This window comes from Hyperolius riggenbachi, chromosome 7 (assembly GCF_040937935.1).
Source record: "Hyperolius riggenbachi isolate aHypRig1 chromosome 7, aHypRig1.pri, whole genome shotgun sequence".
Lineage (NCBI taxonomy): Eukaryota > Metazoa > Chordata > Amphibia > Anura > Hyperoliidae > Hyperolius > Hyperolius riggenbachi.
In genome coordinates, this window is record NC_090652.1 from 276,386,870 (window position 1) to 276,414,034 (window position 27,165).

Sequence of the window (27,165 nt, forward strand, 5' to 3'; positions counted from 1 at the left end):
CTGAAAATGTCCGCAACAGCCGCCTCTCTGGCTGGTACCAGCCGCCATTTTCTCGAAGGGCAGAAGAAGCGCAGGCTTACGTGAATGTCGCCGGGAAAATGTCCGCTGTGGTGAGGACAGGGTGTTCCTGCCTCTCGCTGGAGGTGACAGGGGTGAGCAGGGCTACACGGGGAGCTCTGGCAGCGTCATTTACGGTGGACATGGCGCTGCTGAGAGCGGCTGTGTGAGGCCAGGGATGCCCGGGGGAGAGTGAAGCCATCCGGCATGGGGATCCTCTTCACCAAGATATGGAGGCTGTTCAGCCACCAGGGTAAGAGGCTGTGTCATGTGACAGCTGGCACTGGAGGACTACATATCCCAGCATGGCCTTCTGGGCAGCAGGAGGCAGGACTGGATACTTCTAGCATTCCTTTCTGTGTTAGCACAGAGTACAGGGATTAAACTGGTCAGCATAGAGCTATGGGAGTTTCCATTGTTCACTAAGTGTATGCAGTCTGAGAATATGACAGTATTGGTTTCAAAGTATCTAGGCTGATATTTATTATCCTATTATTACTAGGGATGGCACTAGTCTACTTCAGGGGGTCCATAGCCTCTTCTTGCTCATGGCAACTTGGTCGCAATCACTAATAAGAAATGGGGGACACAGCACACCACCAATCGAATAGGTTTACTGAAGTTGTGCGAACTAATGCTGGGCAGGGCTGTGGAGTCGGAGTCGTGGAGTCGGGCAATTTTGGGTGCCTGGAGTCGGAGTCGGGAAAAAATGCACCGACTCCAACTCCTAATGAATTTGTAACTGTAATTAAAATAGAAAATATGATAAAATGTTCTATTTCTCAGATAATAGTCATTAAAAATAATGTATATATACAGTATATATATATATACAGTAATAGCTATGCTTAGTCCACAAAAATGAAATAAACCAATCAAAATTAGTTACTTGTGCTGCTTCAATAAAGCAGTCCCCGTATTTTTAAGGTCAGATATACATATCTGATTGTGACTGTATATATGATGTGTACACAGGAATCTCTTATATATATATACTAAGTAACATCTATGCTGTAAGAATAAAGCATGATGTGTAGTTGTGTCACTAATCGAGATGGTCAACGAGATGGAAATAATTCTGCATTGATGCTGATTTATGCAAATGTATGCACTCCCTTTGCTGATGAAATCAAATAATTTGATATGTTATTAAAATTTGGTTTGGTGACTACAGGGACGGATGAAAAGTAAAGTTTTATACATACCTGGGGCTTCCTCCAGCCCCCTTCAGGCTAATCAGTGCCTCGCTGTCCTCCACCACCCGGATCTTCTGCAATGAGTCCTGGTAATTCAGCCAGCCAGCGCTGTCCGGCCGCATGCCGCTCCCACAGCCAGGAACATTCTGCACCTGCGCAATAGTGCTGCACAGGTGTAGTGTGCTCCTGGCGGCGGAGTGTGTGCATGCGCACTACGCCTGACTGGCTCAAGTACCTGGACTCATAGCAGAAGATCCAGGTGGTGGAGGAGGACAACGAGGGACTGATTATCCTGAAGGCGGCTGGAGGAAGCCCCAGGTATGTATAAAACTTTAATTTCATCTGTCTCAGGTTTACTTTGTTACACAGTAGTACTATACTCTACATATGCACTTCCCACAGAGCTGCAGGGAATCCACTGAGAATGCCGTGCACATTGAACACAAAGGTGTTGTCTGTTTACAATCTCCTCATTCCCCTGCAGAGTACCTGCACATCATTCTTACATGCACCCACACTTACATTGCCTAGGGCCTGATAGATGTTCTTTGTTCTGGTTTGTACCTTTTACAAGTACTCTTACCAAGGACTAGTTTTAGTCTAAAGGGAATAAATATAGTAGTCTACATATCCTTCTCACTTCAGTTGTCTTGTAAAATTCCTAAGCGTTGGCAGTTAAGAGACGAATTTCATGTTACATACTTTTAATCAACAAAATTGTAATATGCAAATTAGAGGAGTCGGAGTCGTGGAGTCGGAGTCGGTGGAATCCTAAACTGAGGAGTCGGAGTCGGTGGATTTTTGGACCGACTCCACAGCCCTGATGCTGGGTACACATGTTGCTATTTCCTGTGCGATTTGCAGGATCGATTTGATTATTTCCAACATGTTCAATTGTGTTTCGATGGATACAGCCGTTGATTTTGCATATTAAGTATGCAAAATCGACGGCTGTATCCATCGAAACACGATCGAAAATGTTGGAAATAATCGAATTGATCCCGCGAATTGCGCGGGAAATCGCAATGTGTGTACCCAGCATAAGGTGGAAGCTTAAGCAAGGGCCTATTCACACTCGGGTGCTTTGCACATTGCTGATCGCCAGTGATCAGCTAAGTGCTGCTGCACAAGTAATCCGAGGGGATTACGATCACTGCAGCGATTGTGCCAAATTTGCGATTATCGCCCATGGCAAATGTGCCACATGCAGCATTTTTCCTGAGATTGTGTCACAATTCTCATTCACTGGAATGAGAATCGCTAAATGCAATAGCTGAAAAATCGCATCGCCTAGATTTTGCGTTTCCAAGTGTGAGTGGGGCCTAAGTGCTATGCCCGAAGCCCAGGGGCTGAAGGGCCAGGTGTGCAATTTTCAACTAGACAGCGCCTAAATGTTTTTATGGTATCGTGAAATTTTGATCTTCTGATGAATAAGGGAGGAATCCCAGTTGTGTCTGCGGGAACTGCAGACGATTGCTCACAGGCATTTTTAAGCATGACTGTTGGTTTTGTCATTTTCATTGTTTGTTTGTTTGTTTGTGTTTTTTTTTTTTTTTTTTTTTTTTATTCATTCAGTAGCCAGTAAATTCAATGAGGAATTGGAAACGGCTGCAGCTCCTAGTGGTAACCGGTCCTATAGGAGAGAGTGCTGTTCACTTTGTCACCTTGCCAATTAAATCCTGTGCTTTCAAATGAGCTCATCTGCCACGGCAGTCATGTGATACAGACGAGAGATCAAATTACAACTTGTGATTAGTCTTTATTTGGCAGTAACATAAAATAGCAGTAGAGTTGAGTTTAAAATTCACTTTTCTGTGTGCGTTACATTATGGCATAATGCTTCGCCCACTCTATACAAGTAAGAATTGTGCCCCTGGAGGGTATAGCCGGGTGGTCACCAAAAGTAGCAGAGTGGAGCACCCGACTAAAAGAGCCTGGGGAGAACACTGGGGGTAGTCACTTCGGGAGAGGGAAGCTGCTGGATCCTAATGAGGCTTCCCCAGTCCTCTTCAGCCTCAGGGATCCAGCACTGGCAGCCCCCGAACAGCATGCGGTAATATTTACCTATCCACGCTCCTGCACAGACACAGTACAAGCTTTGCCTCTGGCGGAAATATACAAGCTCAATTGGCTATTTCCACTGGGGCCCGAGGGGAAGCTTGTACTGCATCTGCGCGGGAGCGTGGATGCATTTGGATTTTGGGGCCCATTACAACACAGTGATGTGACCCTGTCGATGCAATTGTATGAGCAGTGTGTTCACATGCAGCAACTTTCATAATGTGATCTCACCTTTAGTAGGATCTTTGCACATGGATAACTATTAAAGGGAACCTGAAGCGATTTTAAAAATAAAAAACTGATACTCTCCTAAGGAGAGGGAAGGCTCTGGGTCCTATAGCGCCTTCCCATTCTCCTCCTCCGTTTTCCCCTGCAGGCTTCCCTGTTAGCTGTCCACCACCGTTCGATCGTGGACTGCTCTCTTCCGGGTTGGGCTGGCTTCGGCAGTGCTTCCGAAGACTGGCCACTCCATACTGCACACGTGCGAGCGCTCTCTCTCAGGGACCCGCACGTGCTCAGTACAGAGCCGCCAGTCTTCGAGAGCCGAGCGCTTCTGAAGACTGCCGAAGTCTCCCACGGAGGGAGATGCAAACATTGGAGCCTGCGGGGGAAGAAGGAGACTGGCAGGAGAACAGAAAGGCTTTGTAGAACCCAGAGCCTTCCCCTCCTCTTTTTTTATTTTTAAAGTCGTTTCAGTCTCTCTTTAATTGGTGTTAGGACTAGTTCATATTTGAAGGGCGAATCACATTCGCGCATTTGTGGCTCAAAATTTCAAGTTTTTACCACGATTTGTGGTCCCTGTTTAATAGACCGAGAATCACAATGCCGTTGCTCCCATAGCACTGCATGCAGCGCGTTTGCGAATTATTCAAATCGCAAACGCTGCAGTGAGAATGTATCCATAGGGATACAATAGCAGCGTTTTGCTGATCACCAGCAATCAGCAAAACGCCACCAAAGTGCCCAGTGTGAACCAGCCCTTAGTCTAGATTCGGGGACCCAGCAGTAAACCTCATAGGGTACAGTTTTCCAATCATAGCATCATCTACAGCACAAAACAATATGATTGGCCAAATAGTGTGGGCGAAGTTTACTGCAACCTATCTGAAACCTAGCAGTGCCCTAGAGGGTGCTGCTGACCACCCAATCACATTAGTGGAATTTTCCTCAACTAGAGTAGCACTGATTAATTTACTTGACTAATCTGTCATGTCATTAGTATTGGTAGCTCTCAATATCTGATTAGCCCCATGCAAAGTTCTGGCTGAACCTTGGGAATTGTATTGCAAAAAAAAAAAAAAAAATGTCAAGTCGAGTTTGTCTTACTATCTCTATCACTTACTTTTTTTTAGAAGCAGTTGGATTACCTGCTTATACTGTATCTGCCCTAATGTGTACATTTTGAGACATCCCTTCCATGTAATATATGTAAAAGTTTCATCTGCTTGTCCCTAACTCCAATTCCTGCTTTTGCTCCTTTAGAAAAAATCACTGCAGAGTCAGAGCAATGCTTACTTCACCTCTGAGTATTATCCTTCGACTAAACAGCTTTTCCTGCCTCTTATTGTACTTGTGATAAGTCCTTTGGGATTACAGATGAGGCATCCCTGCTGAATTCTGCAGCAACAGAAGAGCAACAACATGACAAATTACAGCTTAGTTCAGTGCAGGTGCATCACAAAGCATATCACAGCGCACAACAAGATGCACTTTGCAAAGGATGGGCTTTAGCAGCAGGAGACCATCAAGAGTGCCTTAGGTATCACAGAGAGATAGGAAAAGACGCCTGTTGCGGGCCCTTGTCACATGAGCGATTGGTCTCAACTTGGTTTGAGGAACATCAATCAGAGTTTAACCAGCTCAATCCTATTGAGCATTTGTGGGACAAAGTCAAAATATCACTTCAAAGCTTGGAAACGTCACCATCCAATCTGATCCAACTTAGAGCTGCCATTATGTCAGCATGGGCCAACATTCCTCAACAACGGTATCCTCCTATTGCGGAGTCCATGCCAGCCAAGAAGAATATCGCTTGTGATCAGAGCTAAAGGTGGACCAACTTGCTATTAGAGGGTGTCTCAAATTTTTTGGCCACTCAGTGTATAAAATCTCTTCTTGTATGTCCACTGGTAGCTTTTAAAGTTAAGGGCTTGTTCAGATAATTTAGTGGAGATGGCCGTGTGATCGGAACACAACGTGTATGATCGTATGCCATCTGTGCTACTATGTGCTGCTGATCCCATTCACGTCAGTGAATGGGTCAGCGCTGCGATTCCCGAAAATGCATGCAGCAGTGCGATAGCTCATTGTACTGCTGTGCAGCGCATATGATTGGAACGGTAGAAGGGCTGTCTATGCACTTCTGCCGTTATTGCATGTCACACACTATATACGCACGGCAGCGCATATAGTCTGAACAAGCCCTAAATCTTGAAATGTTATAGCAATGTATGAGCTATATAGTTTCCTGTGTAACCACTTAAAGCTGAATTATTGCAAATTCCTTCTGTTTTAGGAAGGCAAACACTAAGAATTGCTTTTTAGTAGGAGGGCTTTTTGGTCTCTCTTAAAGGGGAACTGAAGAGAGAGGTATATGGAGGCTGCCATGTTTATTTCCTTTAAGTTGCCTGGCAGCCCTGCTGATCCTCTGCCTCTAATACTATTAGCCATAGCCCCTGAACAAGCATGCAGCAGATCAGGTGTTTCAGACTTTAAAGTCAGATCTGACAAGACTAGCTGCATGCTTGTTTCTGGTGTTATTCAGATACTACTGCAGAGAAATAGACCAGCAGGGCTTCCAGGCAACTGGTATTGATTAAAAGGAAATAAATATGGCAGCCTCCGTATACCTCTCACTTCAGTGCCCCTTTAAGGTGGCCACACACGATACAATAAAATGATCCGATTTTACAGCAATTTAATAAATATGATCGGATCTCTCGGAAAAATCGAAAGCTTTTATTTTTCATTCCCGTTTTTTTTTTTCAACTTTTATTGATCCGGAATGCTGGAAATTTTTCTGCAATATTTCTAAAGATTGTATGGTGTGTGTGTGTTAGATTGTCAATTTATCTATATGCACACCCTACCAATTTTGTTAGTTTCCAATCATTTTTATCACGATTGGGGACAAATTGAACATGTGTGTTGTACTTGGTCAGATTTTTGAAATGTTACAACCAGTCAGCAAAATTGATGGCAATTCTTGAATTGAACAGATATTTAAAAAAAAAAAAATTGTATGGTGTGTTGCCACCTTTAGTCTTCTATACTTTCCTTGTGGTTTTGGGGCACCTCGAGCTGCTTGGTTACTCTGTTGTACTGCTCTAAACCCTATTCCATAGATCCATATCCATGCCTGCCATGCACTGAGGAGGACAAAAAATCCGAAACCGGTGGGTGTGGCTCTGTAAAATGTATAGCTATAAGCATGCTATACACCAGCAGTTCTGGATTCAAGCCTGGCTTCAGGGACATAGAGATAATTTGCATATTCATTAGTGGTGCATTTTGGATAACCACTGATGTTCACTTAAAGCTGAATTATTGCATACTAGCGACCTTAGCCCGTTTAGAAACGGGCTCTTGGTCTGTTTCTTAACGCCACCACCGTCACATGTCAGTGCGCATGCACGCGCACACGCCCGGCTAACTGGTGCAGTCCTCCTATTACAACGGCTGTCCGTGCTGCGCACATGCGTAGCAGCAGGAAAAACGGACCCAAGGACACAGGGACAGGAGTACGCAGGGACAGAGGTTTTATTATATAGGATTCCTTCTGTTTTAAGAAAGCAAACTACACTAAGCATTGCTTTTCAGTAGGAGGGCTTCTTGGTCCCTTTTATACTGGGTACACACGTTGCGATTTTATGCTCGATCTGCGGGATCGATCGATAATTTCCGACGTGTTCAATCGGGTTTCGATCGATACAGCCGTCGATTTTGCATACTTAACATGCAAAATCGACGGCTGTATCGATCGAAACCCGATCAAACATGTCAGAAATAATCGATCCTGCGGATCGAGCAGGAAATCGCAGCGTGTGTACCCAGCATAAGTCCCCTATAATTGTGAGTTTGGGGTACCCCGAGCTGCTTGGTTACTGTGTGTATAATTCTGTATGTTTGTTCTGAGAATCATCGGCAAGAACTTGCTGATATTGCGGAGCTGTGATCAATAAGTATTGCTGAACTTAGTATTTCCTGCAGTGTACGGAGCTGTGACGCTGCATGTTTGTTTCTTATTAATGTTCTGAACCTTCACCCTGAGTCACTTCACTTAACTGACCTTTAAAACACAGCACATAGAAATAAGGACAATCGACAGTTATCAGAGCGCTGATGTGCTGCCAGAGAGTGACTGTGTAATGAAGGATACCTGACTCCAGGCAAGGCTAGCTAAGGTAATCACAGAGTTCATGCTGGATCCACATACCACTATGCAGGGGACAGAGGTATGTGGACCCAGCAGGAACCTGTGCTTATCTTAGGTAGCTTTGCCTTGGGTCAGGTGTGCTTTAATCCTTTAGAGACTTGCAAGTGCTCCAGGCCAGTTTATTTTAGCACATTTTTATATTTTTTTTATTTCTTATTTGTTAAATTTCTTTGATACTAATTAGTACTGCTGTTATGTGTATTTATGGCCACTTGTCTCTAGGGGGCAGTGTGAGACAATAACAGAAGACTTCTGCTTTTAGTTTCTACATCCTCTGCCAGCAGAGAGATATCAAAGCATTCCAAGAATTTACATCATAAGGAGTTTTGCCGACTGAGGTCAAAAGCAGAGCGCTTATCTTAAATGAGATCATTCTTTTGAAGCTGCTAATGGGTTAATTCTTCCATCATTTTGACCAGCGGAAAGAAAGTCGGCAAGAGAAAACGGCTCTGCTTATAGCAGCACTTCTGTAACTAAACATTTTTTATGCATTTGTTTAAAGGGAAGGTCCAGGCTTCAAAAAAAACTAAATCCACTTTCCTCTGGCTTCCTCCAGCCCCTGGCAGCTGTCCTGTGCCCTCACCGCAGCTCCGGTTGCTCCCGGTCTCCTCCGCTGCAGATGCCAACCTCGCCAGGTCGGGTTTCGGGTTGGCTTCTTCTGCGTTCCATGGCACGGGTCACGTGGTCCGACCGACGTCATCAGGATTGTACTGCGCAGGCGCAGATCTACTGCCGCTGCGCAGTACAGTCTGGATGACATCAGCGCCACTATGTGAGCTGCACGTTGGAGCGCAAGTAGTCCTCGTATTCCGGAGGGGGCCCTGGGCCACCGGCCTGGAGCGGAGCTGCAGCGATGGACAGATAGGCTGTCAGGGGCTGGAGGAAGCCCCAGGTGAGTAGATTTTTGCTTTTTAATCACCTCAGAACTTCCCTTTAATGCTTTGGGACGGGGATCTAAGGGTTAATTTCTTACCTGATGTGAATTTTTTTCGCCCTGAAGTGAGCTGCAATATCACATGATTTCCCAGAGTGCTCTGGGGAGAAGGCTGCGTGACATCTTTGGTAGGCTAAATATCAATGGGAGGGTGGAGTTACTTACCAATAAATAGAATTTTGTGATGCTGAAACCAAGATAAGGTGAAAATGGGTTTCCTGAATTGTACATTCTACGATTTCTCACTGCTTTCAGCAATAATGATTTGGGGGGGGGGTTGACTCTTAGCCATAGTAAAAGTGGACACGGGGGATGGTATACTGGTTAAGGGCTTTGCCTCTGATGGGGACCAGGGTTTGAATCTTGGCTATTCCTGTTCAGTAAGCCAGCACCTGTTCAGTGAGGATACCTTGGGCATGACTTCCTAACACTGCTACTGCCTGTAGGGTGTCTCCTAGTGGCTGCAGCTCTGACGCTTTGAGTCCCCAGGAGAAAAGCGCAATATAAATATTCTGTGTGTCTAGATTGTGTACTGATCATGATTTAAAAAGAGTAAACACAATTGTTTGACAATAAATGGCTTCAGCCAAATACTAACCATGAGTAAAGGAAAAGTGTTTTTTTTTGTGTTATCAATGTCCTATGAAAAATGATTAAAGGGGAAAAAAACAAAAATAATTTAACTTATCTGGGGCTTCTTGCAGCCCCCGCAGTCATCCTGTGCCCACGCCGTCCTTCTGAGACCCTCTGGCTAGTAGTGACGACCCCCTGAAAGCTGTCTGACATGTGCTTCCTTGTCGAGTCCCTGCACATGCCAGCATTCTGTGCATGCGCAGTACGGGAAAATCACTACTGCACAAGCACATGAGAGCAATCCGGGTGTGTGCAGCTCAGGGACACAAATGCACAGTAGCCTCCGAATGGCCACAACCGGCGAGCTTTGAGGGGGTCACCGCTGCTGGCTGGAGGGACGTGGAAGGACAGCACATGCAAAGGATGACAGCAGCGTGCTGCAAGAAGCCCCAGGTAAGTTGAACTATATATTTTATTTATTTTTTTCACTTAAAGGACTTAAAACTGCAGTGAGAGGTATATGGAGGCAGCCATATTTGTTTCCTGTTCAACAATACCAGTTGCCTGGCTGTCCTGCTGGTCCATTCGGCTGCAGTAGTATCTGAATCACACCAGAAACGAGCATGCAGCTAACCTTGTCAGATCTGACGATACTGTGAGAACCACATGATCTGCTGCATGCTTGTTCAGGGGCTATGGCTAAAAATATTAGAGGCAGATGATCACCAGGACAGCCAGGCAACTGGTATTGCTTAAAAGGAAATAAATATGGCAGCCTCCATAGACCTCTAGCTACAGTTGTCCTTTAAGTAACCCTTTAAGAAATCATACATTCTGCCAGGGTATGTAAACTTATGAGCACAATTGTAATACTGACAACGATCCCAGAACAGGAGCTTAGTTAGCCTCTGCTTTATAATGCCTGAATGATTGACTCTCTGCCAGTCCACAGTGTTGAAAGCAGATTCTGATCCACCCAATATATTCTGATCCTATTAATCATTTAGTATTTGTGCGCTTGGCAAAGCGTATTCCTTACTCGCTTGTAACATATCTCCTCAGTGCTGAGCATTCTATGGCAACAAGTGTCATTTGCTTTATCTGAGCCTCTGTGGAAAATGAGCGCTGATTCAGATTGGTTTTATCTCCTTTTGGGGTATACCGCAAATAATGGTGGTCTTAAATTGAAGGTATTCATGTATTTGTCACTAATTGACCTAAACCTGTTTAAAAACAGGCTCTAGGTCTCTGTTGCACCGCCACATGTCAGTGCGTATGCACGCACACCACCCGAATTCCCCATCCCCCCCTCCCGCACGCCCTAGTGCACCTGTCCGCCACACCCGCCTGGCTCCTTGGCCCCGTCCTCCTGTCCCAATGGCTGTCCGTGCTGCACATATCCTGTAGCGGAAACGCACGGACACAGGGACAGGATGAAGCAGGGACACTTACGGTTTATTATATAGGATGTGACTTGGGCTTCAATTCACCAACAACTGTTCAGCCATGGCTGCGGCATAGTATGAAGTACGGCTGGGCCCAAACCATTTAATGACTACTAATATTGTAGATTTGTGTTTTACAATACACGTGAAATTGGGGGGGGATATATTTCCGTTAAAGAGAAACGGTAACCAAGAATTGAACGTCATCCCAATCAGTAGCTGATACCCCCTTTCCCATGAGAAATCTTTTCCTTTTCACAAACTGGTCATCAGGGGACTCTGTATGGCTGATATTGTGGTGAAACCCCTCCCACAGTGTGATGTCATGACCATGGTCAACTGTCAACAATGCATGCAGCATCTCCTACTGACATCACCGGCCAGCAGTAAAAAATGTCACCATGTGATAAATGTCAGACTGTAAATCGGGGAGAGGAAATATTTTACAATGGGCAAACACTGAATACATCATTTATACATAATTGTAAGAATGAAGCACTTTTTTATTACATTTATTTTCACTGGAGTTCCTCTTTAACTTTCTTAGTTTCCTGAATGCAGTACTCTTGTCTCTAGCCTCTGTTTCACCTTCTCTTTCCATCTTAACTCCATTCTGTAACCTTACAAATTAGGTTTTATCTTTCCTACAGCTCACGGCTGGAGATAAAATACCGAACATCTCAATTGTTTTACTACATGTTCTCCTTTGTGAATTGACACTTATGAGGTATTTACCTCACAAGTCGGTAATTTACCTCACTAGTTTGTCATTTTAGGTTTATGTGGTAACAGCCTTTGTGAATTGACATTTGACAAAATGTTACGTAACATCAGTATTTTTTCTGCTTTACCGCATGCAGTAATGCTTTGTGAATTGGGGCTTTAAAAGGAACCTAAACTGTCAAAAATAGAGTTTTACTTATACCTGGGGCTTTTACCAACCCACTGCAGCCATCCTGTGCTCGTGCCAGTCCTCAATGACCCTCCTTTCCCCCTCCGCCAGCTAGTTTCGTTTTCACAGACTCTGAGGTGATGGACCACTGGGTCTGCGCAACCCTGGCAATGCGTATTCTACTTCGCGTTGCCGTCTGCAATAGCGTCCTGCGCCTGATACGCGTTGCCAGGGCTGCTCCAAAACAAAACTAGCTGGTGGCGGGGGAACGGAGGATCGCTCAGGACTGGCGTGGGGACTCGGCAAGGACGGCTGCAGGGGGCTGGTAGAAGCCCCAGGTGAGTGAAACTCTTTTTATTTTTGACAGTTTAGGTTCCTTTTGAAGAACACCGGAGTAGTAATTAAACAGTTTCCTTTTAGTTACTTGGGGCTTTTTCCAGCCCACAACAAAAATCATAACACAATTGCACCCAAAGCATCGCATGCAGAATGTTTGTGATTTATGCAAATTGCAAATGCTGCAGTGAAAATGATCCCATAGGGATACATTAGCAGCAGCGCATTGCTGATCGCCGGCGATCAGCAAAGCACTGAAAAGCGCTCACGTGTGAACCAGCACTAGGACCCATTCACACTGGGGCTGTTACCGTGGGATGAACGCTAATCGCCGGCGATTGCTTTTTAAAGCACTTGTGCAATATTAACTAAATGGCAGTGATCTCACTGCCACGATTACTGGTGAATTGTGGTTAGCGGTGATCGCCAAACGCGGTGCATGCAGCACTTTATCTCAATTCTAGAGCCATCACTATGCTAAAAAGCACCAGTCGTGATAGCTCAAAAATTGCAAGAGTGTACAGTGATTTTACTGCGTTAATTGCGGTAAAATCACCAGCGCAAAATGCTAGCGCTAATCGCTAGGGTTTTGCATTTACAAGTGAGAAGGGGCCCTAGTGTGTTGATTGATCAAGAAATCTTTCGGAATCAGTAGTGATTTGTGTCTTTTCCCTAAAGGAGTGTTACATTATAACATACATTATTTTCTCCCTGTTTTGTATTTTAGAACACAAGGTGATAATTGTGGGACTGGACAATGCTGGGAAAACAACAATACTGTACCAGTTGTAAGTTATTTTGATTTATTTGAAAATTTAATAAAACATACAGGAAAAAGCTGTGTTCATAGTGCTAATGTTTGAAAAAGCACCAAGATTTCTGTGGTGCTGAACAAATAAATACTTCACAAACAAGCCACAAGGGCTGTACAGCTAAAACACAATTGCACTGCGTGGGGTGTGTGTCTGTCTCACACAAAAGAGAAAGTCCTGTCAGCTTCAGCTTCAGACACACACACACTTGCAATTTGAAACCATTGCTCAGGATCGTGTTTCCAAGTGCTTACAGGTGTCTCCTGACAGCTTGTTGGCTTGCTTTAGTGGCTTACTCGACTGCCACTTCCACAGAAATGTTAAATGATCTACAATGATTATTTCAGACTGAGGCGCTTGTAGCACAATATTGAAAGTGGTGATCTGCTCACAAAGGTACTGGCCCTTATTCAATTCACTTTTTTCCTAGGAGATACTTTTTCATCTTCTGTTTAAAATAACTTTTCAGCACTTCTTAATTGAAAAACTAACAAAAAGTAAGTGGAAAAACTGCTGTCAAAATTATTCTGAGTATTTTCTTGCTTGCTGGTGGCTTATTAGGCATTTTATTGATTACTAGCAGACCTAAACCCGTTTAAAAACGGGCTCTAGGTCTATTTTCTACCGGTGCCGCCCGCCTCGCCTGCCCGCCCACCTCGCTCCCTGGTCCCGTTTAGCTGTCCATACTGCGCACATGCGCAGTAGCAAAAAACAGGGACAGCTGGAAGCAGCGACACAGGGAGATTATTATAGAGGATTAGGATTACTTAGGAGAAAAAGTAAATTGAATAAGGGCCATTGTCTGTTTGCTGTGCTAATTTGTGCAAATGAGGAAAAAAAGTGAGGCGCCGCTCTCCTCTGGGTGTACATTACTATAGTAATAAACAACAACGTTCTCACCATGGTAGCAGGGACGGATCGGGGGGGGGGGGGGGCAAGCGGGTATCTTGCCCCAGGCGCAGTTTGTTGAATTCTTAAAAAGGCGGCAAAATTTGAATGGGGAATGGCAGTTTAGCCTCCAAAACCTGACCTTGCCCCAGGTGCAATCTGGTCTAGATCCGTTCCTGCATGGTAGCTGGCTACTTCTTTGTATGGACTCCTGGACATGTGCTCCATCAGGCAGTAAAGAAGGGAGAAATCTGTATGCAATCCAACAGCAGGAACCAAGGAACACGTGCACCTTCTGTCCGTGATGAATAGTGCATTTATTTCAATAGTTGACTGTGTTCTCTTCAGAACATTTTCCAGCTGGGTGGCATGAAAAAGTAAACGGGTGCAGCGCGACGGGGGGAATGCAGAGGCAGCGCTTCTCTGCAACTCTGCTTACAGCATAGGAAGAGGATGAGGAGGTGAGCTGATAACAGCCGGGCTAAAAGAGCCAGGGGAGAACTCTGGTCAACATACAAGGATAAAACTTTAGTGGCCAAAAGTATTCTGCACAGTGTGAGGGTTAACCTGGCATCCGTAAGAGTGGAGATGGGTGGCGGGGACAGAACGGGAGCTCACAATTGCCATTTTGCATTCTATGGACACTTGGTCCCGCTACATTCCACTGCACAGTGGAAATATTTCAGCCTCCTTATCCCTCTCACTTCAGGTTCCCTTTAAAGGATACCCGAACTGAGACATGTGACATGATGAGATAGACATGGGTATGTACAGTGCCTAGCACACAAATACCTATGCTGTGTTCCTTTTTTTCTTCCTCTGCCTGAAAGAGTTAAATATCAGGTATGTAAGTGGCTGACTCAGTCCTGACTCACAGGAAGTGACTACAGTGTGACCCTAACTGATCAGAAATTCCAACTATAAAACACTTTCCTAGCAGAAAATGGCTTCTAAGAGCAAGAAAGAGGTAAAAAGGGGAATTTCTTATCAGTGAGGGTCACACTGTAGTCACTTCCTGTCTGAGTCAGGACCGAGTCAGCCACTTACATACCTGATATTTAACTCGGGCAGAGAAAGAAAAAAAGGAACACAGCATAGTTATTTGTGTGCTAGGAACTGTACATACCCATGTCTATCTCATGTCACATGTCAGTTCGGGTATCCTTTAAGAAAGTGAACACCAGAGCCACAGCTAGAGCAATCTCATTCTCCTACAGTGTCAGTGGATACTACAGCACCCTACATAAACACTATGGAGTTCAGAGTCTGGAGGTTGCACAGCTGAAGACTGTTTTTTTAGTACCTGTTCACACTGTGTGTAATTGCCTAGGTAACACAAGTTGCACCATTTGCTATTTCACTGGCGTAAGTACCGCTACAATTTTATCGCCATTTGCTGAAAATACCTCATTGTGCCCCATATGTAGGAACTTTGCATGTCTGATATTGCCACTGTGTTACACTGCAGTGCAGGACTAGAGCACACTGCCACACACACATCATTCACTGTATTGAGCGGTGCAGCATAAAGATGCAGGAGGTTGTGCATGGCAGTACAATGCTCATCCACCTGATTTTTCTGACTTTGCCTGAGCCCTCAGTGTAGCAAGTCTGTGCAGGTCAGAAGACAAGATGGTGATTACGCGTCTGCCTGGTGGAGATGCTAACTGCTGCCTGTGTATTTGTGTCTCCCAGCTCCATGAACGAGGTGGTGCACACTTCCCCGACAATAGGAAGCAACGTGGAGGAGATCGTGGTGAACAACACTCGCTTCCTGATGTGGGACATCGGAGGACAAGAATCTCTGCGATCCTCATGGAACACCTACTACACAAACACAGAGGTCAGTGTATTCTTGTGACATGGCTCAAGGTGGAAACGGGCAGATGGCATTATCTTACCTCTTTGGCTGTGTAAACACGCTAGACTTGGCCAAGGCGGCTTTGTGTGTACAAGGCTTAAAGTAAACCAGAGAGCCCAAAATCTAAAGAATCGATAATTACCCGGAGCTTCATCCAGCCTCATAAGCACGTGTTACTCCTCTGCCGATCAGCCCCGTTAACTAGTTCAGTCGTGTCAGTCCGGGTCTATTGCGCATGCATGGGAGGTCCGCGCATGCGCAGAAGACCAAGACTGGACCCAACTTAGCCTGTTACCGGGGCTGATCACGGCTGAACGGCAGACCACGGGAGGATGGCGAGGGACTCGCCACACAAAACCTAAAGTGTCGATTCTTTAGATTTTGTGATCTCTGGTACACTTTAAAGGAGATCTGTCAAGGAAAAAAAATTAAATATATATATATATTTTATATATAATTTTTTATTTTTTTTTTAGTATAAACATTTGATAATGAATAGTGCTATTTAAAGAGAACCCGAGGTATGTTTAAAGAATGTTATCTGCATACAGAGGCTGGATCTGCCTATACAGCCCAGCCTCTGTTGCTATCCCAAGCCCCACTAAGGTCCCCCTGCACTCTGCAATCCCTCATAAATCACAGCCGTGCTGTGAGGCTTTGTTTACATCTGTAGTGTCAGTCTCAGCTGCTCCCCCGCCTCCTGCATAGCTCCAGTCCCTGCCCCCGTCCCTTCCCTCCAATCAGCAGGGAGGGAAGGGATGCAGGCGGGGACTGGAGTTCTGCAGGAGGCGGGGAGAGCAGCAGACTGACACTATAGAGATAAACACAGCCAGCTCTGACAAGCTGTTTGTCAGCAGCGTGGCTGTGATTTATGAGGAATTGCAGAGTGCAGGGGGACCTTAGGGGGGTTTGGGATAGCAACAGAGGCTGGGCTGTATAGGCAGATCCAGCCTCTGTATGCAGATAATATTCTTCAAACCCACCTCGGGTTCTCTTTAATTTAAAAGACTCGGCATCATACAATTATAGAAGAATGTCAATATATTGTAACATTGATGTTTGATGGGCTAGGACTAAACTAAGTAAATGGGGAGAGTTGTTTTTCCACTCCACACATATAATATGGCATTCCTCTTAATTTGTTATATGCCTGGCTCATAGCCGGTAATGGCAGCTGTCACCCACAGGTTCAGGAAGTGCTCTGCTTCAAATTCTCGCAGAGAGAGAGAGAGGATCCTAAAGGTTCAGTCAGGCAAGTGCTGGACAGACTGGGAAACCTTGTGTGTGTCAGATTATCCACTGGTGATGTACCAAAAGCAAGGACCCCCAGGCAGAGCTGGCATTGGAGTATTACCACATACCACAAACCAATAACCACAAACATGCACAGGTGGGATAATTAGTGTATCAGCAGAGCTGTTTAACTACCTCTGTGGATTTCCACAAATCATGCACTGTTGGTGGGCCTTGAAGACAAGGTTGGGAAGCTCTGCTCTAGAGGCCTGTTCAGAAGCTTCTGTGGTGACCGGAGTTGGAGGAGAGGTAGATATGCTTCCATCGCCCTGCTCTGCATGGTGGGGGCTCGGGTGCCACATTGGAGGAGTGGCTAATCGCCGAATCATGGCTTTTGGCCAAAAAGTGTGTGTGTTTGGGGTGGGGGGCGACACACAGGGATATACAGTATAGCTAAGTAATCTATCTTTTTATTTTTAAACACTCAAAGATTATTTTAAACAACCATTACGATTTTTAAGACTTCTCTGTCTTCTCTAGGGCAGCCAGGAACCGCTCGATCAGCTGAGTTCAGCAGAGCCTGTGTTCACACCTTTATAATTCGCTCTGTCAATTCCTATTGGTAGAAAGTACATTAGTGGCTTCTCCCTTGCACTCTCCCTTGACTGTGGTCAATGTGTGGTGTGAAATAATAGACTATGCAGTGCTTATGCTTTCACTCACTTGTAATGTGGTGTTTTTCTTGTGATTTGTAGTTTGTAATTGTGGTCGTGGACAGCACAGACAGAGAGCGTATCTCCGTCACCAGAGAGGAACTATATAAAATGTTATCCCATGAGGTGAGTAATACACCAGAACTATGTCTAACACATAGAGCACTATATATGTGATTTGCAGTTGTGTTTTTCATCAAAGCATCGCTCCGAGCACAAATATTTTTTTAGATCTGTGTAGTTGCAGAACTGGTTTCAATCTATGTAGAGGCTCCCTGACTGGCTGATGGCAGATTCATTACTAGTAAAATACCTGGTTAGGCCTATACCTGCACCGCTGTACTATAGGCTGAAATTTCTCCGGAGGTCCAGCCTGTGTCCTGCACCACAGACTGTACTATAGGCTACAATTTCCCCCGGAGGTTCAGCCTGTGCCCTGCACCACAGACTGTCTGTACTATAGGCTGCAATTTCCCCGGAGGCTCAGCCTGTGCCCTGCACCACAGACTGTACTATAGGCTACAATTTCCCCCGAGGTTCAGCCTGTGCCCTGCACCACAGACTGTCTGTACTACAGGCTGCAATTTCCCTGTAGGTTCAGCCTGTTCATTGCACCACAGACTGTCTGTACTACAGGCTGCAATTTCCCTGTAGGTTCAGCCTGTTCATTGCACCACAGACTGTCTGTACTACAGGCTGCAATTTCCCCCGAGGTTCAGCCTGTGCCCTGCACCACAGACTGTCTGTACTATAGGCTGCAATTTCCCTGGCGGTTCAGCCTGTGCCCTGCACCACAGACTGTCTGTACTATAGACTGCAATTTCCCCGGCGGTTCAGCCTGTGCCTTGCACCACAGACTGTCTATACTATAGACTGCAATTTCCTGAAGATTCATCCACTTCCCTGCCCCACTGCAGTCAGAACAGCACGATGACTCGATCAAGGCAGTAACAGCCCCTCCCACAGAGCATGTGAAATGATTCTTTGTACTCAGTTGCGTCTGGTTATGTGAACAAAATTTCAGGACTAGGATTTTAGGGTAGTAAAAACTCTCACTGTAATGTCAGGAGTATTCCTTAACTTCCCAGCTGCTCGTAATTCATCCTGTTCTGAGCCGCAGCCAGGTAGTGGTTGGTGACTTAGGATCTGACAGTAGTTCTCCAGCTACATGCGCAATATAACAGTCTGTGCGCTCAGCCCGTGGTCCCAGTCCCCGGAGATCCATGAGTGCATGCACAAATTTGCTAAGCAGTGCCTGTGAGGTAACGTGCAGCATGTGCAGGGATCTCACGAAAGCTAGAAGCGTGGCATCGCTTCTGTGAGTCTTTACTACCTTGACATCGGTGAGCACTGTCAATTTATCTCAGTATTCCTTAAAGGGGCCAGTGCCTGCCAGTTCGCAAAGGGTTCATGAAGATTTAGTGATTGCTTTGTTTTTCTGTTGTTACCATGATCATCCCAAAGCAATTGGGGGAGCTTGTACAAATTTGGCTTTCCAAAACAATTATTTCTGTATGTTGCTTTGAAACCAGCAGATCTGTCCTGTTGTCCACACAGTGGCAGAGGTTTATAAATCTAGGGTCAGTACCTATTCCGTAAGGAGTTCAAGGCAAGACTCCCTAACACTGCAGGGTGGCCTCCTGAGCGCGTCCCAGTGGCTGCAGCTCTAGAGCGCTTTGAGTCCAACAGGAGAAAAGTGCTATATAAATGTTTGGATTATTATTATTATTATTATTATTATTATTATTAAATCATCCAGATTTCCCAGCAGTAAAAGTGATTGACTAAAGCAAACATGCAGTGAAGCTTCGCTGTGTTTATTGTAAATATCCGGCCCATCATTTACTGTACAGAGCTGCGTAGTTTGTCGGCGCTTTATTAACCACTTCGCATTCCTGAATATTATTCTGTACGGTTCTGACCAATTTGACCCTTTAGCTATGTTGCTATTAACGTTTTTATTTCTTTCAGCATTCAAGTGTCAAAATAGACATAAATACAGAAAATACACTTTTTTTTCAGTTTTCACCCTTTGTCACATAACAAGTACCACAGTTATAATGCCTATAAAAAATCTATTCTATAGCCCTTCCCGATTAAAATGATACTTTACATGCCTTATTTCATTACTAGCTGGACATTCGGCTGACAGTTATCCACAGATATTAGTCGCTCGTCCTGTTACTACTGCACATAAAATAGAGGGCAGCACAGTGGCGTAGTGGTTAGCGCTCTCGCCTTACAGCACTGGGTCCCCGGTTCAAATCCCAGACAGGCGCTACAAGGAGTTTGTATGGTCTCCCTGTGTCTGTGTGTGTCCCCTCCAGGCACTCCGGTTTCCTCCCACTTCACAAAAACATACAGATAAGTTAATTGGCTTAGCCCTAATTTGGCCCTAGACTACAATGCATACACCACATGACACACACACTCACTCACTCACTCACTCACTATTCTCATGCACTCCCACACAAACACACACACTAATATTCTCATGCACACATATATAGCCACACATGTCCACTACAATATTTTTACACACACACACACACCACACACACCACACACACCACACACCACACACCACACACACCACACACCACACACACACCCACACACACCCACACACACACACACACACACCACACACACCACACACACACCACACACACACACGGACACCACACACACCACATACACCACACACACACTGACACCACACACACCACACACCACACACACACACACACACACACACACACACACACACACACACACACACACACACACACACACACACACACACACACACACACACACACACACACACACACACACACACACACACACACACACACACACACTCTGTACAGAGCTGCGGAAGATGTCAGCACTGTAAAGATACTAAATAATAATAATAGAACATGTCAGCCCGAGATTTTCCAGCATGCTCGATCGATGCATGCGACCTATCAGGCCTCAAAATTGGTCACGTTTGATTATAATAATAAACAATAACAATAAAATTTCTATAGCACACTTCTCCCATAGGACTCAAAGCGCTTAGGCCTCTCAGATTCAGTAATTGGTGGTAGGATGAAGTGTTAACTCAACAAAATTATACATCTGCAAATGCCAAACTGAACAGGTGGGTTTTCAGTCTGGATTTAAACACGTCCAGAGATGGAGCTGTCCTGATCTGCTGAGGTAAGGAGTTCCATAACGTAGAAGCAGCATGACAGAAGGCTCTGGGACCAAAGGTTTTCAGGTGGACTCTGGGTGTGACTAGATTATTAGAAACTGTGGATCTGAGATTGCAGGGATTGCTACGCAGCTGTAACATTTCTTTTTAATGTATCCTGTGCCCAAATTATGTAGTGAGTTAAATGTCATTTATGCCTAATCAGATGGTCGATCAGCCGCCAAGTAGCCTGATGTATGGCCACCTTTAGAAATCCGTATGCTCAAATCAACTATGTCCAATTTTTTTTTTTTGTTCTTTTAAGGACCTGAAAAAAGCGGGGCTGCTGGTCTTTGCAAACAAGCAAGATGTGAAAGAGTGTATGAGCGTAGCAGAGATTTCACAGTACTTGAAATTAACGTCGGTGAAGGACCATCAGTGGCACATACAGGCGTGCTGCGCCCTCACTGGGGAAGGGTGAGACTTTATTTTATGTATTTCTTTATTAACTGATAAGTAAAAATGACTTTTGTTTTATCTCTGAAAGGAAATCCGAGCTTTGTCAAAACAAAAAAAGTTAGACACTTAGGCCCCGTTTACACTTAATCAGTTGGTATGCGTTAGTGTGCGTTGGTATGTGTGTTTTCCATAGCAATGCATTGGGAAGAGGATATCAGTTAAAACGCGTTAAGTGTGAAAGGTGCCATAGGAAAACATGGGCATTACTTTGAAAACAGTTTTAACTGAAAGCAACTGATTAAGTGTAAAAGGGGCCTTACCTAAGTAGAGGGACGCCTCTGAATAGCCTAGAGACTTCCCTTCTCCTCCTCGACATCAATGTTGTCACACAGGGACCCTCTGAACATACTCGAAGATCAGCACAACCACAATTTACCGTATATACTCGCATGTAAGCCGACCCATGTATAAGCCGAGATACCCACTTTTCCCTCAGAAACCAGAAAAATTTAACTGGCTCACGTATAAGCCCCCGCCCCAAGTACAGCCCTCTCCACAGGAGGCAGTTTTGCCCTCGGTACAAGTACGCATAGCCAGACTTGCCCCGAGGATGATACAGCTGTGTTTCAAGACGCCACTAGATGGCGTCATAGATATGAGACAGAGCAATTGCCACACAGGAAGAATCCCTGATCATTACACCGCTGACACGTTGCTTGCACGCTCCGCTCCACAAGCCAGGGGACACGGGTAGTCTTGAGCAGAGCACTCTGCACACCATGTTGTAGGGGATGGGGGACACGGACACAGCAAGGAGCCAGCTGTCAGGAGCAGGATTACTAGTGCACAATCCTTACACTGCTCTGCCAGTAGCAAAACCTGCTATACTATCTGTTCTGCTCCACTGACTCGCATATAAGCTGAGGGGGTAACTTTTTAGCACATTTTTTTGTGCTGAAAAATTAGGCTTATACGCGAGTATATAAGGTAGAAGATGGGCCTGGCCAGAGGTGGTGGGGTCGAGAAGGACGTGGGAAGGCACATCCAGAGACTACCCACTTCTTTGGTCGTTATTGTATTTATTGTTTTTAGACCCAAAGCTCAGGATTGCTTTAAGTTGACCTCCAGGCACAGATCCCAAAATACCATTATATGACTTAGTAATCGGAGCGTGCAGATTTTACCTTCTGTTTTAAGCTGTTTGCAGCTACAGCACAGACAGTCCATGGTAAAGGAGGTGGCCAGTGTCTGGGCTTCTGGTCATATAGTTTTACAAGGAAGTTATTTAACATGACCTAATTATGTTGCTTATAGAAAGAAAATCAAGCTCTGCAAATGATTGTCTAAACAGGATAACAGGTTAATGCCCCATTCACACTCGGGCGTTTTTGCTCACGATTCACGCTTTGTTGATTACCAGCGACCAGCAAAGCACTGCTGCACAAGTAGTCCTATGGGATTACTCTTACTGCAGCAATTGCGGCCTGTTTGCGATTATTGCCGATCACAAACGCTGCTTGCAGCATTTTCCCGGTGATTGAGTCAGGATTCTTATTCATTAGAATGAGAATCGCAATTGGGCCTGTTGTAGGGGCACCGCTGTCAGATCCGTTCTGGCATGGCATTCCAGATGTGAATCTGTTCGTTACTTTGGTCTTCTTGAGTCTCACGCTGTACCGCCTAATAACTATATTGCGCTGGCACACATGCAAGGAGTCCGCAAGTTCGATCTGCCCCCTCCCACTGATGCCAGCTTACCTCCTCACTCTAGAGCAGGCTTTCTCAACCAGGGTTCCCTGGAACCCCAGGGTTCCTTGAGAACTCTGCAGGGGTTCCTTGGCATTTTACCCCATCGTGGGGGAAGTATAATAGAGCACACCATAATAGGTGGTACTGTAACAAGAAGCACTATATTGGGGGGTCAGGAGACAGTATAATGAGTGGCAGTATAATAGGAGATAGTGAAATTAGCAGCCTAGCCTATTTAAAGACCATGCCTCCCAAAAAATAAATGTAGGGGTTCCTCGAGACCAAAAAATTGTTTGCAGGGGTTCCTTGAGATCCAAAAGTTATTTACAGGGTTCCTCCAGGGTAAAAAGGTTGAGAATGGCTGCTCTAGAGCAAAACGGTAAAGACCCTGCGAATGCCAGCAGCCCACTTGTGCTGGGGGCAGCACAGTGGAAAAACTGGGTGATCGTGAAAACTGTTTAAAAACTGTTAAGAACTGTAGATGGGATTTAAAAGATAACTGTACTTGCACTTCCCCAGAAATGTTGAAATTTGATAAATAATGTGGGGTTTAAAGTGTAGACTGTCAGCTTTAATTCGAAAGTACTTGCATCTCAAATGATTGAGTGGTGTAGGAATTATAGCACTTTTTAATACAGTATGTGTAAAGCGGTATGGTTTCTAGTTGCTCAACAACCCAATATAGAAAACTTTATTAGGGCAAATGCACTGTGCACTGTGCAATGTAGCAAATCTAACAGGCAACATTTAAAAACATGGTAAATCTAACAGCTTTGAATGGTACAAGTAGAGGGAAATTGCACAAAGCCAACTGGGTCTCAGGCCTCTGATTTTGTTTTTTGTTTTTGTTTTGTTTTTTTTAAATTATACAATCTGATTTTTGATTCTGATTAAAAAAAAAAAAGTACTGCATGCTGCTATGTTTTTTAATCGGAACCAGAATTCGGATCGTATAAAAAAAAATAGTAATCGCATGTAGTGTGCAATAGATCTCAAGCCTGCAAGTAGGAAATTTGAGGGTAAGTAAGGTCTGGCAGCGGACAGTTGCTCGTTTGGTGTATACCTTGGCAAAGGGTCCAGTGCTTCTAAATGCGGCATTGGGTGACACCATAGATCACTAAAAACGGATAAGGAAAACATCTGTCCCCGTAAGGGGCATTTACTGGTTTCTTGACATTACCGAAGGGTTAACTCCGTAGTGTCAATGCCTAGGTGGATGTGTCCCAGGCTACAAAGTTTTTGTATGCTCACGCAGATGGCAAGTGCAGCACATCTGTTGTGAGTTTGTTGCTGTGAGACAACGTGATCATGCCTTTCTGCACACATCCAGCTGATTAGTTCCATGACAGGAATTGTTTATACACTGAGCTTCATTAGGTGAGCCAGATCATATCAGATCAACTGTAAAACATGGTGGAGATAGTGCTATGGGTTGAACCTGTATGGCTGCCAGTAGAATTTGACCAATTGTTTTTGTTGATAGAAGTGTATAGGTATATGCTTTGGTTGCGTCAATAATATTTACATTTTTTTTCTTTTTTCCTTTTTTAGCCTGTGTCAGGGACTCGAGTGGATGATGTCACGACTTAAGTCCAGATGACCTCAGTCAGATGCCTACAGAGACACTAGACTGCTAATAATACTGTATTTATGAATCCCTGGACTGCTGCAATCCTACAAGTATTTATGAGCATTGTGTTCCACCAGTGGCAGAGCACGCCCTCTCTCCAAAGGCAAAACTGTGACTCCTCCCCCCGTGACTACTTCTGAAGGTTTCTGCTGAAAGCTGCCATTGGCCCGATCATTACTTTTTAGCCCCGCCTCTGCGGAACGTCATAGGAGATGGGAGAGGAGGGTTTTTTTTTTAAAAAAGAAAACTTTTTATGATGTCACTTTTACAAATGAATGTTGGGGGCGCTCTTTACATGAACTAAAGACACAGAGTGGCTGAGCAGTATTCCTTTAGCAAAACCTACTGATAAGGCCGAGATCATCGGACATGGGTATTCTCCAGATTTCCTTTTCTTCCTTTGGGATCTGCATGTGCCAGCAGGGCATGTCAAGCATGCTGAGACTTGTAGTTGCCCAGCTACTAGCCTGTGGCTCATTTTTGCATTGACAACACACATTCTGTACATATTTTTGTATTTCCTGTGTGTAAGCATGCTCCTGTCTGGTACTGATGCCTTGACAGCAGTGACGGTTGCACACTTCCAACTGAAGGAGACCTGTCACCTTTTTAAATCCTTCATATTAGGGTAGCAATGCACCAATAACTAAGCGTGCATAAAACAATTTAAAATGAGGCCTCAACAATGCAATGTAGTTATTACTGATTTTTGACCATGCTTCATACACATTTTATCTCCTGCTTCTGCTGACATTTCATAAATGGCTCCTCAGCAGTCTGTGTTGCCTACACAGTGGCCTAAATTCACTAAGCAGTTTAGACTAGTCTACTGATGGTTTTTAGTTTACTGATGGTTTGGTCAATTGCATCAAAGGGAAATTCACTAACACCGAATTTTTTTAGACCTGGTCTAAAACATTTGGTAATTAGGAGGGTAAAGCAGGGGAAATGATCAAAAGATGCAATTCACAAACAATTAGCTATGACTGACATCATTCTCCTTTGATGAGCTCTCCTCTGCATACAATTAAACTACTGCATAATTAATTCAAAAGGTTCCATCCTCACATCTGAAATACCTCACAGAATTACTTTACAGACAGAAATTAGTTGATCTAATCTCTGTCAGAAAAAGTGGGCGTGGTTACTCCTTGTTTGCCTTTGTGAATTGTGTAATTACTGAATGTTAGACCTGGTCTAAAAACAGGTCTAAAACATTACACCAAACCATCAGTAGACTAAAAACCATCTGTAGACTAGTCTAAACTGCTTAGTGAATTGAAGCCAGTGTAGCTAGCACTTGAATAGAGGGATAACTGTGAGTGCTGGGAGTCAGTTTAACCCCGTAGAGGCAGTGGGGGGAAGGTTTTAGACAAAGCATTCAAGCAGAGACGATAATAGACTAGCTTTTTCTTTAGTATGTACGGGCATGCGGTCCGCGGCATATGGTGTTTACTTGCCCATGTCGCCACCTGTTGTCGATGCACTGCACACTGCTCTGCATCTTCTTGACACTTCAGTCTTCACAGCAGAACTATGACTTGAGAAGACAGAAGTGTCATAAGAATGGAGAGTGTCTTTTAGTACAGTGCAGTGTCTTGCAGTGCATAAACACGCCCCCTGCTAGGCAGGAAGTACATCACTGGGATTTCCATCAGTTTGCACATGCACGATGCACCATGCTCCGTCGTTTACACTTGCTGTGTGTCGCCCATAGATTTCCATTACCCCAAGCTCCATGCCTTAAGTGCGGTGCTTGTGGTAACGTGCCGCAGACCTTGTGTCTGACCACATACTGCCGGCACACCACAGCGGACCGCATTAGGTATGATAGTCTCCATAGAGTAGACTGTCATTGCTTTTGCAGTCCCTTGTGGACAAATAGGGTAATGTAACGTAAGTTTAACCTGTGAGTGAAAAAGGGGCTTTAAAGGATACCTGAGGTGACATGTGACATGATGAGACAGACGTGTATGTACAGTGCCTAGCACACATAACTATGCTGTGTTCCTTTTTTTCTTTCTCTGCCTGAAAGAGTTAAATATCAGGTATGTAAGTGAGGGTCACACTGTAGTCACTTCCTGTCTGAGTCAGGACTGAGTCAGCCACTTACATACCTGATATTTAACTCTTTAAGGCAGAGAAAGAAAAAAAGGAACACCGCATAGTTATTTGTGTGCTTGGCACTGTACATACACATGTCTATCTCATAATGTCACATGCCACTTTGGGTATCCTTTTAAAGGTTTGAAATAAAAGAGCATCAAAAACTTGTGAAAACCTAAATCTTAGATTTCTAGTGTTTTTTTTTTGTTTTGTTTTTTGTTCTTCTTTTTCAGCCACTCATGAGTTTTATTACCTGCAAACAGTTATCAGAGAATTAATGCAGTTCCGACTCCAGAGAAAGTGTCATTCAGAGCCCTGTATTATTAAAGGACACCTGAAGCAAGAGGTATATGGAGGCTGCCATATGTTATTTTCTTTAAAGGAAACCGGAGCTGGACTAAAATAAACGTTTTATACATACCTGGGACTTCCTCCAGCCCCATGCACAAGGATCGCTCCCACGCCGCTGTCCTCAGTCTGCTCCGGTACCGGATACCGTTACCTCCTCCAGTCATAGCCAGTCTGCGCAAGAGAAGTGCGCTATTTACGTATCTCTCCAGCAGCCGCCAGAGAGATACGTAGAGGGCGCACTTCCCTTGTGCAG

At 44.7% G+C, this 27,165-nt stretch overlaps 1 protein-coding gene across 3 annotated transcripts; it reads left to right on the forward strand.

Annotated features, from left to right (window-relative positions):
* Nucleotides 1-26,580, forward strand: ARL5A (ADP ribosylation factor like GTPase 5A). 3 transcript variants are annotated; one of them, XM_068247072.1, is made up of 6 exons: nt 1-110; nt 12,657-12,717; nt 15,325-15,472; nt 17,479-17,562; nt 20,943-21,094; nt 24,377-26,580. In XM_068247072.1, the coding sequence occupies exons 3-6, from the start codon at nt 15,329-15,331 to the stop codon at nt 24,423-24,425; spliced, it is 429 nt and encodes a 142-aa protein (XP_068103173.1). In that variant the 5' UTR covers nt 1-110; nt 12,657-12,717; nt 15,325-15,328; the 3' UTR covers nt 24,426-26,580. The 3 variants fall into 3 exon arrangements, with proteins under 3 accessions (XP_068103173.1, XP_068103171.1, XP_068103172.1); XM_068247070.1 differs by having other exon boundaries at nt 15-152; XM_068247071.1 differs by lacking the exon at nt 1-110 and adding an exon at nt 160-310.
* The last annotated feature ends 585 nt before the right edge of the window (nt 26,581-27,165 follow it).